Here is a 12,942-nt window from a genome sequence, read left to right on the forward strand (position 1 = left end):
AGCCTGGTTGACAGAGAAAGACCCTGTCTCAAAAAAAAAAGTAATTTTGAAAGGACTTACCTGGAATATGTTAATAGCACATTTCATTTCTAAAGTCAGAGGAAATTGTAAGATCATAACCAGGGACCTGTATTAGGATAGGGAGCTATTTACGGCTTATTAGCAAAGCTTATTAGCTAAGATGGTTAATACCTTGTCTTACCTGGCACATCAGCTTCTGTCTTTTTCTTATGTATAACCTGAGTTAAGTTATATTTGGCCTATTTCGTATCCTTAAAATTTAGGGTTTGCTTTGGTTGGTCGTGTAATACGTTCTCTCTCTAAGAGAGAGAACACCAGTTTTGCCACCTGAATGTATTGCTTTGATTCTTCCATAAACATTTATTTATTTATTTGAGACAGAGTCTTGCTCTGTCACCCAGGCTGGAGTGTAATAGTGTTATCTATGCTCAACACAACCTACACCTCCTGGGTTCCAGCGATTCTCCTGCCTCAGCCTCCAGAGTAGCTGGGAATACAGGCACGTGCCACCACGCTCGGCTAATTTCTTGTATTTTTAGTAGAGATGGGGGGTTCCACCGTGTTGGCCAGGCTGGTCTTGAACTCCTGATCTCGTGATCCACCCACCTTGGCCTCCCAAAGTGCTGGGATTATAGGCGTGAGCCATCACGCCTGGCCCCATAAACATTGAAAAAATACTCTCTCCATATTCACCCCATTTAAAAATTAGAAAAATAATATACATCTATTGTAGAAAGTTTGGAAAATACAAAAATATTTTAGAAGTAAATAAAAAATTTCTTAGAGTTCTACCACCTAGAGGAAATGATATTTTTCCTTGATTGATATCATGGATGTTTTCCTCTGTTGTCAAATATTCTTTTGAAACATTTTTTTTTTGAGACAGAATCTCAGGCTGCTACCCACGCTGGAGTGCAGTGGCGTGATCTTGGCTCACTACAACCTCCGCCTTCCGGGTTCAAGTGATTCTCCTGCCTCAGCTTCCTGAGTAGCTGCGACTACAGGCATGCACCACCACACCCATCTAATTTTTGGATTTTTAGTAGAGACAGGGTTTTGCCATGTTGGCCAGACTGGTCTCCAACTCCTGACCTCAGGTGATCTGGCTGCCTCAGCCTCCCAAAATGCTGGGATTACAGGCGTGCGCCACCACGCCCAGCCTTGAAACATTTGTTTTAAAATAGTTGGCCAGGTGTGGTGGCTCATGCCTGTAATTCCAGCACTTTGGGAGGCTGAGACAGGTGGCTCACTTGAGGCCAGCAGTTCCAGACCAGCCTGGCCAGCAAGGTGAAACCCCATCTCTACTGAAAATAAAAAAATTAGTTGGGTGTGGTGGTGCATGCCTGTAGATTTAGCTACTTAGGAGGCTGAGGCAGAAGAATTGCTTGAACCCAGGAGGCGGAGGTTGCAGTGAGCCGAGATTACATCACTGCATGAAGTGAGACACCGTCTCAAAACAAAAATAAAAACAAAAAACCTGTATGATATACACCATTTTAATCATGTTTTAAAGTAAACATGTGGCCATTACTTTACTCATGTATAATACTTTTTCACACCTTAATTATTTATCTTCATTTCCTAGAAGTGAAGTTCCAGGGTTAAAGAGAAGGAATGCGTTTGAGGCTATTGAGATGTACTGCTAAATTGCTCTCTGGGAAGATGTTGCCAATTTGCATTTTCACCCAAGTGAAATGTGTGTTCAATTTTCATGTTCAATTTGCATGCCCATGTGAACACGCCCATTTCTCTGAATCCCAGTTAATGTTGGACATTATTACTTAAAATTGTTTTTCAATTTGAGAGACTAAAATGGTATCTTGTTTTAATATTTATTACTCTGACTACTTCTGAAGCCAATATTTTTTTCACATTGTTATTATCCGTTTCTTAAATATGATTTTCCCCAAATTCAGCTGGGGAATTTTTTTTTTTCAAATAAGAAATAGCACTGAATTGCATAATGTTCACTCTGTTTCACTTGTCACATCTCTGCCTTTTCCTTCCCTAGAGATACTCAAGGAAGTTATTTGCCTGTACCAACTTAAGAAACGTCACTTCACACAGTCCCAAGGTTATCACACTTGAGCAACTGTGCAAGAAAGGACAGGATTTAGTATTGCTAGGAAGTACATTTTTAGTAGCTCCTGTGCATGCAGAAGCAAACTGCTGCTTTGCAAAGATCTCAGGGATAGAAAGGCTGCTTTAAAAAAAAAAAATTGTTGGGCCGGGCGCGGTGGCTCAAGCCTGTAATCCCAGCACTTTGGGAGGCCGAGGCAGGTGGATCACGAGGTCAAGAGATCAAGACCATCCTGGTCAACAAGGTGAAACCCCGTCTCTACTAAAAATACAAAAAAATTAGCTGGGCATGGTGGCGCGTGCCTGTAATCCCAGCTACTCGGGAGGCTGAGACAGGAGAATTGCCTGAACCCATGAGGCGGAGGTTGCGGTGAGCCGAGATCATGCCATTGCACTCCAGCGTGAGTAACAAGAGCGAAACTCCGTCTCAAAAAAAAAAAAAAAAAAAAATTGTTCTTTGAGACAGAGTCTCACTCTGTCACCCAGGCTGGGGTGGAGTGGCATGAACTTGACTCACTGCAACCTCCTGGGTTCAAGTGATTCTCCTTTCTCAGTCTCCTGAGTAGCTGGGACTACAGGCGTCCACCACCGCGCCCGGATAATTTTTGTATTTTTAGTAGAGATGGTGTTTCAACACGTTGGCCAGGCTGGTCTTGAACTCCTGATCTCAAGTGATCCACCCACCTCTGCTTTCCAAACTGCTGGGATTACAGGTATGAGCCACCACACCTGGCTGAAAAGCTGCACTTAAAAAAAAAATGTAGACAAGGTAAAAAATATTACTATATTAAATGTTTAAGCACTTGAGAAAGGAGGTGATGGATAAGAACTGAGTTTTTATGTACCCAATAGCATCAGCTTTCCCATTTTTTGTGTTTGTTTTTGATTATCTGTTTCTATTTTCACATCTACTTTCTCTGTTGGTTTTTTACATTGGACAAGTTGTCCTTGAAGATAGTCTTAGATTTTTTAATTAAATCTTATTTTATTTTATTTTTTTGCAGACAGTCTTGCTCTGTTGCCCAGGCTGGAGTGCAGTGGTGTGATCTTAGCTCACTGCAACTTCTACTGCCTCCAGGGTTCAAGCGATTCTTATGCCTCAGCCTCCCATGTAGCTGGAATTACAGGCACACACCACCACACCCAGCCAATTTTTTGTATTTTTAGTAGAGACAGGCTTTTGCTATGTTGCCCTGGCTGGGTCTCCGAGAGATCAGGCAATCTGCCCACCTCGGCCTCCTAAAGTGCTAGGATGAGCCACTGTGCCAGGACTTAAAATTAAATTTTATATGTAATTTGAGAACATGAGTATTTACCATGTGTCCTATTTCTGTGCTTTTCTCTTGCTGCTTGGTCAGACTTGTAAATTTTCAGGAAATGATCTGTTTTATGAATAACAGATTAACAAACAAAACCATTGTCGTTTATTTTTTCTATTTCCATCTTCCAGATTTGGTGAAATTAGTGGCTTAAAAATGATACACATTAGGGCTGGGCAGGGTGGCTCACGCCTGTAATCCCAGCACTTTGGGAGGCCGAGGTGGGCGGATCACGAGGTCAAGAAATCGAGACCATCTTGGTCAACATGGTGAAACCCCGTCTCTACTAAAAAAAATACAAAAAATTAGCTGGGCATGGTGGCGCGTGCCTGTAATCCCAGCTACTCAGGAGGCTGAGGCAGGAGAATTGCCTGAACCCAGGAGGCAGAGGTTGTGGTGAGCTGAGATCGCACCATTGCACTCCAACCTAGGTAACAACAGCGAAACTCCGTCTCAAAAAAAAAAAAAAAAAAAAAAAGATACGCATTGGAGAACTCAGTAAATATTGAATGAAGGATGAACTGCTACACAAATAAGTCCTAAACAAGAAAATAAAGTGTAATGTCATTCTGTACCCTGTCTCTGCAGTCTTGGAAGTGGATCCTTGCACCGGTCATTCTTTATATCTGTGAAAGAATCCTCCGGTTTTATCGCTCCCAGCAGAAGGTTGTGATTACCAAGGTAAAGAATATGCACCTTCCAGCCTGGCATGATGGCTCATGCCTGTCATCCCGGCACTTTGGGAGGCCGAGGCGGGTGAATCACGAGGTCGAGAGATTAAAACCATCCTGACCAACATGGTAAAACCCCGTCTCTACTAAAAATACAAACATTAGCTGGGCATGGTGGCATGCGCCTGTAGTCCCAGCTATTCAGGAGGCTGAGGCAGGAGAATTGCTTGAACCTGGGAGGCAGAGGTTGCAGTGAACCGAGATCACACCGTTGCACTCCAGCCTGGCAACAGAGCGAGACTCCGTCTCAAAAAAAAAAAAAAAAAAAAAAGAGTATGCACTTTCCTCTTGCTGTGGTAAGAGTTTTCTTCTGGGGGCCGGGCGCGGTGGCTCACGCCTGTAATCCCAGCACTTTGGGAGGCCAAGGCGGGTGGATCACGAGGTCAAGAGATCGAGACCATCCTGGTCAACATGGTGAAACCCTGTCTCTACTAAAAATACAAAAAATTAGCTGGGCATGGTGGCGCGTGCCTGTAATCCCAGCTACTCAGGAGGCTGAGGTAGGAGAATTGCCTGAACCCAGGAGGCGGAGGTTGCGGTGAGCCAAGATCTCGCCTTTGCACTCCAGCCTGGGTAACGAGCGAAATTCCGTCTCAAAAAAAAGAGTTTTCTTCTATTAGACTATAGAACTAAATTCTTCTGTTGTCACCCCAAAGGGGATAAGGAGGAACTTGGAGGCCGGGCCTGCCGGGTGGTAATCCCAGCACTTTGGGAGGCCGAGGAGGGCAGATCTCCTGAGGTCAGGAGTTCAAGACCAGCCTGGCCAACATGGTGAAACCCTGTCTCTACTAAAAATACGAAAAATGTTAGGTGGGTATGGTGGCACCCGCCTGTAATTACAGCTACTTGGGAGGCTGAGGCAGGACAATGGCTTGAACCTGGGAGGAGGAGGAAGTTGCAGTGAGTCGAGATTGTGCCACTGCACTCCAGCCTGGGGGCGACAGAGAGAGACCCTCTTAAAAAAAAAAAAGAATTTGGGTTTGACATACCTTAGTTCTTCCAGTGCAGGACAGAACTGGGAAAGAGTGGTTTTGCAGAAATCATCAGGATAAGTCTATGACAGGGGTTGCAAACAGGCAGCCTGGGCCAGATCTAGTCCACGGATACATTTTGTTTGGTGTACACAATGTTTGTTTATAAAGTTGAATTGGTTGCCAGTATTTAAAAATCTGGATGGAAGCTTCTGTTTGAGTTTTTAAAAGCAATTTCTTGCTTCTCTTGAAGAATCAGAAAACCTGATAACACTGCCATGGTTCCATCTGCAACCATTGTCTGGAGCTAAGCAGCTGCTGCCCTCTTTAGTGAGGACTTGTGTTTGTAGTTCACCATCGTCACCAGCCCTCCAGCTTCACTCATTTGCTTTATCTGTCTGGCCCTGTCGCCATTAGAGTTTGCCGTCTTTGGTCTATGTGCTTAATTCACAGGTTGTCATGCACCCATCCAAAGTTGTAGAATTGCAGATGAACAAGCGTGGCTTCAGCATGGAAGTGGGACAGTATATCTTTGTTAATTGCCCTTCAATCTCTCTCTTGGAATGGCATCCTTTTACATTGACCTCTGCTCCAGAGGAAGATTTCTTCTCCATTCATATCCGAGCAGCAGGGGACTGGACAGAAAATCTCATAAGGGCTTTTGAACAACAATATTTAACAATTCCCAGGTAGGTCCTTGATACAAGCAGAGTCTCAGACCAGGATGCAGACTGGCAGAAAAGAGAAAGCAATTCTTTGTTGAACCTTAAGTTTAGTACAATAGACTAAGATTAAAATAAATAGGCAGAAGCCAGTCATGGGAACAACTATATCTCTGGGAGGATGTTTGAGGTTGGAGGTGGAGGGGAGTCTTCAGTTGCCCCTTGTCGTCTATATTCTTCCAGGATTGAAGTGGATGGTCCCTTTGGCACAGCCAGTGAGGATGTTTTCCAGTATGAAGTGGCTGTGCTGGTTGGAGCAGGAATTGGGGTCACCCCCTTTGCTTCTATCTTGAAATCCATCTGGTACAAATTCCAGTGTGCAGACCACAACCTCAAAACAAAAAAGGTATAATCCTGTATATCACTTTTCACCTGATCTGGGTCTGACAAGTCTATTGCCTTTCTGGGCTAAGCTCTTTACAATTGATAAGGGAGCAAACTCTCCCTGGAGTTACGAGAATAAGGGATCACTTGTCTTGGCCAGGACATCCACTTCTACAGATTTATCATAAGAGCAGGGTGTTCTTTTCAATTTGCAGTTTAAAATCACTCTGACCCAAAGATGTTGGAAGGCTCTTTCATAAGGAAAATTGTCAGAACTCTGAACATTCCTGCTCCCTAAAGTTTGCTACTTTGTAAATGTGATGTTTAAGGTCACTTAGTAAGGCTATGCTCTCTCTTGCTGATTTCAGATCTATTTCTACTGGATCTGCAGGGAGACAGGTGCCTTTTCCTGGTTCAACGACCTGTTGACTTCCCTGGAACAGGAGATGGAGGAATTAGGCAAAGTGGGTTTTCTAAACTACCGTCTCTTCCTCACTGGATGGGACAGCAATATTGTGAGTTTAAATAACACACCAATTCCCCTGCTAAACGTAAGATGAATATCAGACAAGGGATAGTGCATATGGATTGGAAATTATTTCTTATGATTTTCTACCTGCTCTCACACTCACACCCAAGTTTAAAGGTGGAGGAAAGAAGAGGCAGCTATCAGGGCTTGGTTTTTCTAACTTTTATTCCTCTGAATCCAGGTTGGTCAAGCAGCATTAAACTTTGACAAGGCCACTGACATCCTGACAGGTCTGAAACAGAAAACTTCCTTTGGGAGACCAATGTGGGACAATGAGTTTTCTAAAATAGCTACCTCCCACCCCAAGTAAGTATATTTTCCTCTAGTAAATTGAGCTTGCGGAGTTAAGGATTTGGAAAGGTATTACAGCATGTTGAACACTCTTAGGAAAAGATCTCTGGGGAAGAAACCTTTTGTGCCATTCTTAGATTCTCAGTGAAGACTGAGGAAATTTCATCTGGCATTTTAGAAAGATAGGGTCATGATCTTGTGATTGATGAAAAGAGGTTTTTTGCCCCAGGAAACTCCATTCAAACAGTGAGGCAAATGGATCCATTTCTGATCTAAACTACCAAACAAACTAGAGAACTGGAGCAATTCAAATGCATTTTTGCCAGGAGGGGACTCAATAATCTCTACTTAAAGTAACAAGGGTATTATCTAGTTTACCAGCCACCTGAGCTCAATCTTTCTGGAGGGTTTTGAGACGTATTAGAGCACAGAAAACCCTGGTGCTATGAAATCAGCCATTCCAATGGGAAGGAGATGAAGCTGAGATTCCCACAACAAGTAGGCAGGTGATGATCAATTCAGTGCTACAAACATTCTTGGTTACCTTTTTTTTTTTTTGAGACGGAGTTTCGCTCTTGTTGCCCAGGTTGGAGTGCAATGGCGCAATCTTGGCTCACTGCAACCTCCGCCTCTTGGGTTCAAGCGATTCTCCTCCCTCAGCCTCCCAAGTAGCTGGGGTCCACCTGCCTCAGCCTCCAAAAGTGCTGGGATTACAGGCATGAGCCACTGAGCCCAGCCTTGGTTACCTCTTATAAGCTCAGCTCTCACGATTCTAGAAGCTTTGGAGGTTGAAACAGAAATAGGGTATGGTTCTTGCCCTCAAGGAGCATAGGTTTGAATAAGAGATGCACACAGTCCACCTCAAGGCAGAATAATGCATTCTGTGAAACAGGTTCACGGACGCTAGAGGGAAGAACAGTCTATGGCCGCATGGCATGATTAGGAAAGGCTTCAGGAAAGCAGTGGTCAGAGCACTTACTGACTTGGATTCAGATGATCCTGGGTCCTCATTCTGTTTCTTTCTTTCTTTTGAGACATAGTCTTGCTCTGTTGCCTGGGGTGGAGTGCAATGGTGTGATCTCGGCTCACTGCAACCTCTGCCTCTTGGGTTCAAGCAATTCTGCTGCCTTACCCTCCTGAGTAGCTGGGAGTACAGGCACTCGCCACCATGCCCAGCAAATTTTTTGTATTTTTAGTAGAGATGGGGTTTTGCCCTGTTGACCAGGCTGGTCTCGAACTCCTGACCTCAGGTGATCCATCCACCTCGGCCTCCCAGAGTGCTGGGATTACAGGCGTGAGCCACTGTGCCCGGCCCTCATGCTGGTTCTGACACTTTCTACTTCTGAGACCTTGAGCTTCTGAACCCTCTGATCTTGATTCCTCATCTGTAAGACAAGGGTCATATTAGCGAATGCCTGCTCTACTCACTTGCAGGGTTGTTGCGATGATTAAGTGAGACAATATATTTAAAAAAATGCTTTGTAAATTGTAAAGCAGCATATAAGCATAAGAGATGCTAATAATTGTGTTGAATGTAACTGAAGTTGTAAGAGAGTATGAGATTGTCAGGGAGAGAGAGAAGGAGAGAGAGACTAGCAAAGGACAGAGCACTACGGAATGCTGTCTAGGTTATATGGGAAGAGAAAAAGACAAACCAGGGAAGAAATAGGAGCACATAGAGAAGCAGTGTCATGGAAACCAAGGGAGCAAATATTAGAGAAGTGTAGTCAATAGTGTAGGGAGAGTAGAAGGGTCAGGAAATGTTCATTTAGCTTAAGGATATTTATAGACAGAACAGGGGCCAGTACACAAGATAAAATATACAAAAGAGGGGAGACGACTAAGATGGCCATAATAAAAAATGGACAATAGTGTTAACAAGGAAGTGGAGAAGTTGGAATCCTACTATATCGCTTGTGGGAACGTGAAACGGTACCACACTTGGAGGAAACTCTTTGGCAGTTCTTCAAGTGTTAAACATAGTTTCCATATGACCCAGCAATTCCACTCCTTGTTATATACCCAAGAGAAATGAAAATATATGTCTACACAAAAACTTGTACATGATGTATACAGCAGCATTATTCCTAATAGCCCCAAAGTGAAAACAACCCAAGTGTCCATCAAAAGATGAATGGATAAAGCAAATGTAGTACATTCACCTACTGGAATACTATTCAGCTGTAAAAAGAAAGTACTGATACATACTACAACATGGATAAACCTTGACAACATCATGCTGAAAGACACCAGACACCAAAGGCCATGTATTTTATGATTCCACTTGTGAAACATTCAGAATAGGCATACCACAGAGTCAGAAAGTAGATTAGTGATTGTCCTGGGTAGTACAGGGTAGTTGGGAGGAAATGAGACGGCTAATATGGATGGGGCTTCTTTTGGGGATGATGACAATGTTCTGGAATTCGATAGCGGTGATGGTTGCATAACTTTGTGGCTATACTAAAAAGCACAAATTGTACACTTCAAATGGGCGAATTTTATGGTATAGAAACTATACCATAATTAGATTTTTTAAAAAGAGAGAGAAAGGTATGACAGAAGGGAGAAGAGGGTGAGATCCAGAGCATAGTTGGAAAGATTAGCCTTGGCAAGAAAGAACACTACCTCTCCAGAAGAAATTTTGAGGTGGGGATAAGCTCACAATGGATGGCTTTAACGGGAGCTAAAACATACGTACTCGCTATAAGCCAGGTATTTTTCTAATTTCTTTACATGTTCTCATTTAATCTTTAAAACACCCCTATGTGGTGGGTACTATTTTTATCCCCATTTTACAGGTGGGAAAGCTGAAACACAGAGAAGCTAAGAAAATTCCCCTTGTCAGGCACCATGGCTCATGCCTGCAACCCCAGCAATTTGGGAGGCCGAGGCAGGTAGACCACTTGAGGTCAAGAGTTTGAGACCAGCCTGGCCAGCATGGTGAAACCCTGTCTCTACTAAAAATACAAAAATTAGCTGGGCGTGGCGGTGTGCGCCTGTAGTCCCAGCTACTCGGGAGGCTGAGGCAGGAAAATTGCTTGAACCAGGGAGGAGGAGGTTGCAGTGAGTGAGCCAAGATCATGCCACTGCTTTCCAGCCTGGGTGACAGAGTGAGACTCCATCTCAAAAAAAAAAATAAAATAAAATAAAATAAAAAAAGAAATTTGGCCAAATTCCCACAGATGGGATAAATGTCAGAGCTGAGATTTGAACCCAGGCAGACTGGCTCCACAGTCTGGCCTTTAGCCACTGTACTGTCCTATGTCTCATCTGTGTTCTTAATAAAACAGGGTAGGCTGAGTGCTGAGAATGATAAGGGCTGAGAGCATATTTGGGGTTTGTGCGCAGAGAAGGTTAGACAATTACCATGAAGAATGTGGGAGTTAACAACCAAATTTTTATTCAAGGTTCTTCGAAGTAGTAGAGACCTAACAGAGGCAGTTTCTCCATTCTATCATTGTTGCATTCTAGCCCTTACTATTGTTCTGTTCCTACAGGTCTGTAGTGGGAGTTTTCTTATGTGGCCCTCAGGCTTTGGCAAAGAGCCTGCGCAAATGCTGTCACCGATATTCCAGTCTAGATCCTAGGAAGGTTCAATTCTACTTCAACAAAGAAAATTTTTGAATTATAGGCATAAGGATGGTAATCGGCATTGTCTCTCCTTTGTATCTTCAATAACTTACTTGGTCTGGTCAGGTTTGAGCAGTCACTTGAAGAATGTGCCTCTCAAGCCTTGACTCCCTGGCATTCTTTTTTTTGACTGCATTCAACTTTGTCACTTAAGCTTCAGCAACGTAAAAACTTCTGAAGTTCTTAAAGCCCATGGATCCTTTCTTGGGAAAACAGCTGTACTTCTGGACAGCCGTGACTGTAGCAAGGCTTGATAGCAGAGCTTTGGTGGTTGAGAGTTATACAATCAATCCCAGGCAGTTTTATCAATTCCAGATGTTACTATCTCCTGAATTTTGGTTTGTAATCTCTTGCCCCTCTCACCCCCACAGAAGATTTCTAAGTAGGGTGACTTTTTAAATAAAAATTTATTGAATAATTAATGATAAAACATAACAATAAACATAAATAATAAACAAAGTTACCAAGAACCCCTTCCCCATATAACACCAACAGTGTACATTTTTACTGTTACTTTCCATATGGTATTATCCAGTGTGAACAGCAATTTATTCTTATTTTTGCTTGTCAAAAAATAAAGGATTTTCTTCTTTGCTTGATGAATGAGTCTTTTGTTACTTCTTTTTGGGTTCTCCATTTGAAAAAGAAAATCTAGAAAGTATGCTATTGTAATTGAAATTGTTCTATAATTGCAAGTCAGTTACATTATCATCTTGTATTATTCTGTTAAAAGCAATTGTGAAAATTTGAACTCCATGTTAGGATGACTTATTTAGTCAAGAGGAGCTCTTTATCACTGTTTTTATTAAGGGAATTTATTAATGTCTACTTTAAAAAATAACAATTTATAATTTTAATAGATTTTTGTGGACTCCTACCTATTCGCTAAGGAATCATTCAGCTATGACATAATCAAAATGCTTTCTTTCTCTATCAGAATGCTTTTTATTTCTCCCATCTACCCAACCTTGGCCTACAAGGACCACACTGGCTCTGGGATGTTAGTAGTCACAGTGAATCACTAGGAGAGAAGCTCAGGGCTCTTAAGAGAGAAACCTCACTCTTCATTGTGCCCAGGCAATTCAACTCATTATAGATTTATAAGGATGGTTCCACTGAATTAGCATTATATTATCTATTTTTTCTACCAGTAAGTGACCAAGATTGAACAAATGGTTGTTTCTAATATTTTAGGAACCTCTATTGTTTGAGGGATAAAACTGTTTTTTTGTTGTTGTTGTTTTTTTGTCACTAGTCTGAGCACAATAAAGGTAGGTCATGAACTCATTGTAGCTGATTGTGTTTCATCTATTAAAACAGTAAAAAAATACTGATGGGTGTTTATGTAGGGAGGGATACCTCTGCTGTTGCCAATTTGTTCGCCCAGATTTCAGCTATTTAATTCAGGTTTACTAAGGCATTCGGAAAATGATAATTTTCCAAATGATAATTTCATCTTCAATGACCTTAATTTGGAATCTTAGTGTTCCTTGAAACTTACAAGTTCCTAACGAGAAAGGTGTCACTCTTGGCCTCCATGTCTAAATATATTGACACACTCACTTCAAGATACAACTACTGCCGAAATCAACATTCTAAATCTTGAATATTTATGGAAGTAGGCATAAATTCATGATTTATTATATTCATAACGAAAATAATAAATCCTATGCATAACCAACATCCAAGTTGAACTGGGGATGAGCAGGATACACAGGAAGCTCCTCACCTGCTTCGAGGAAGTTTTTCTTGCGATATTGTAATATGAAATACTTTAATCAGCATTTCTTATAAATGTTTATATATCAGAGTAGAAAATCCGTCAATTTCATTGTAACTCATAAAGTTGATTATCTTTGCATTCTTTTGCTTGACATGTAAGCAATATGCTATTACATTCTCTAAGCCTATGCCAGGCTTTTAATTCACCTGACCATAATCCTAACCCAGGGGATAGGATTCCAAGAATATAAATTGGCTCAAAAGTAGTTCCAGTAGAACTTTACTGATTATTAAGGCAACTCTTAACCTCTTGAGGTTGGCCTGATGGAGAGAAACCATGTTCCTCCTTAATGCCACTACGAGAGGGAGTGTATGAGAGAGGAGAGAGAGGAGAGAGAGAGAGAGAGAGAGAGAGAGAGAGAGAGAGAGAGAATGAATATTAGGCAAGAAGACCCAAAGGTTAGAGCAAATGGCACTAATTATGTTCATACCTATCTGCAAGGAAGCAAGCAGGAGCAGACCTAATGGGCAATCTGACTGTGCTTTACATTTGGTCCACTTAAAATAACTGAGAGGAATGTAAAAGTTTTAGGGTTTTCT

General features: G+C 42.1%; 1 protein-coding gene across 2 annotated transcripts in view; it reads left to right on the forward strand.

Annotated features, from left to right (window-relative positions):
* NOX1 (NADPH oxidase 1) overlaps nucleotides 1-11,219 on the forward strand; it is a 35,454-nt gene extending 24,235 nt beyond the window's left edge. For both annotated transcript variants that reach the window (XM_039463908.2, XM_074392231.1), the window contains 6 exons: nucleotides 4,008-4,100; nucleotides 5,575-5,810; nucleotides 6,027-6,189; nucleotides 6,536-6,682; nucleotides 6,878-7,002; nucleotides 10,488-11,219. In XM_039463908.2, coding sequence (XP_039319842.1) covers nucleotides 4,008-4,100; nucleotides 5,575-5,810; nucleotides 6,027-6,189; nucleotides 6,536-6,682; nucleotides 6,878-7,002; nucleotides 10,488-10,614 — 891 coding nt within the window. In that variant the 3' untranslated portion in view covers nucleotides 10,615-11,219. The remainder of the gene's footprint in view (nucleotides 1-4,007; nucleotides 4,101-5,574; nucleotides 5,811-6,026; nucleotides 6,190-6,535; nucleotides 6,683-6,877; nucleotides 7,003-10,487) is intronic.
* The last annotated feature ends 1,723 nt before the right edge of the window (nucleotides 11,220-12,942 follow it).

Source organism: Saimiri boliviensis, chromosome X (genome assembly GCF_048565385.1).
Source record: "Saimiri boliviensis isolate mSaiBol1 chromosome X, mSaiBol1.pri, whole genome shotgun sequence".
Taxonomy (NCBI): domain Eukaryota; kingdom Metazoa; phylum Chordata; class Mammalia; order Primates; family Cebidae; genus Saimiri; species Saimiri boliviensis.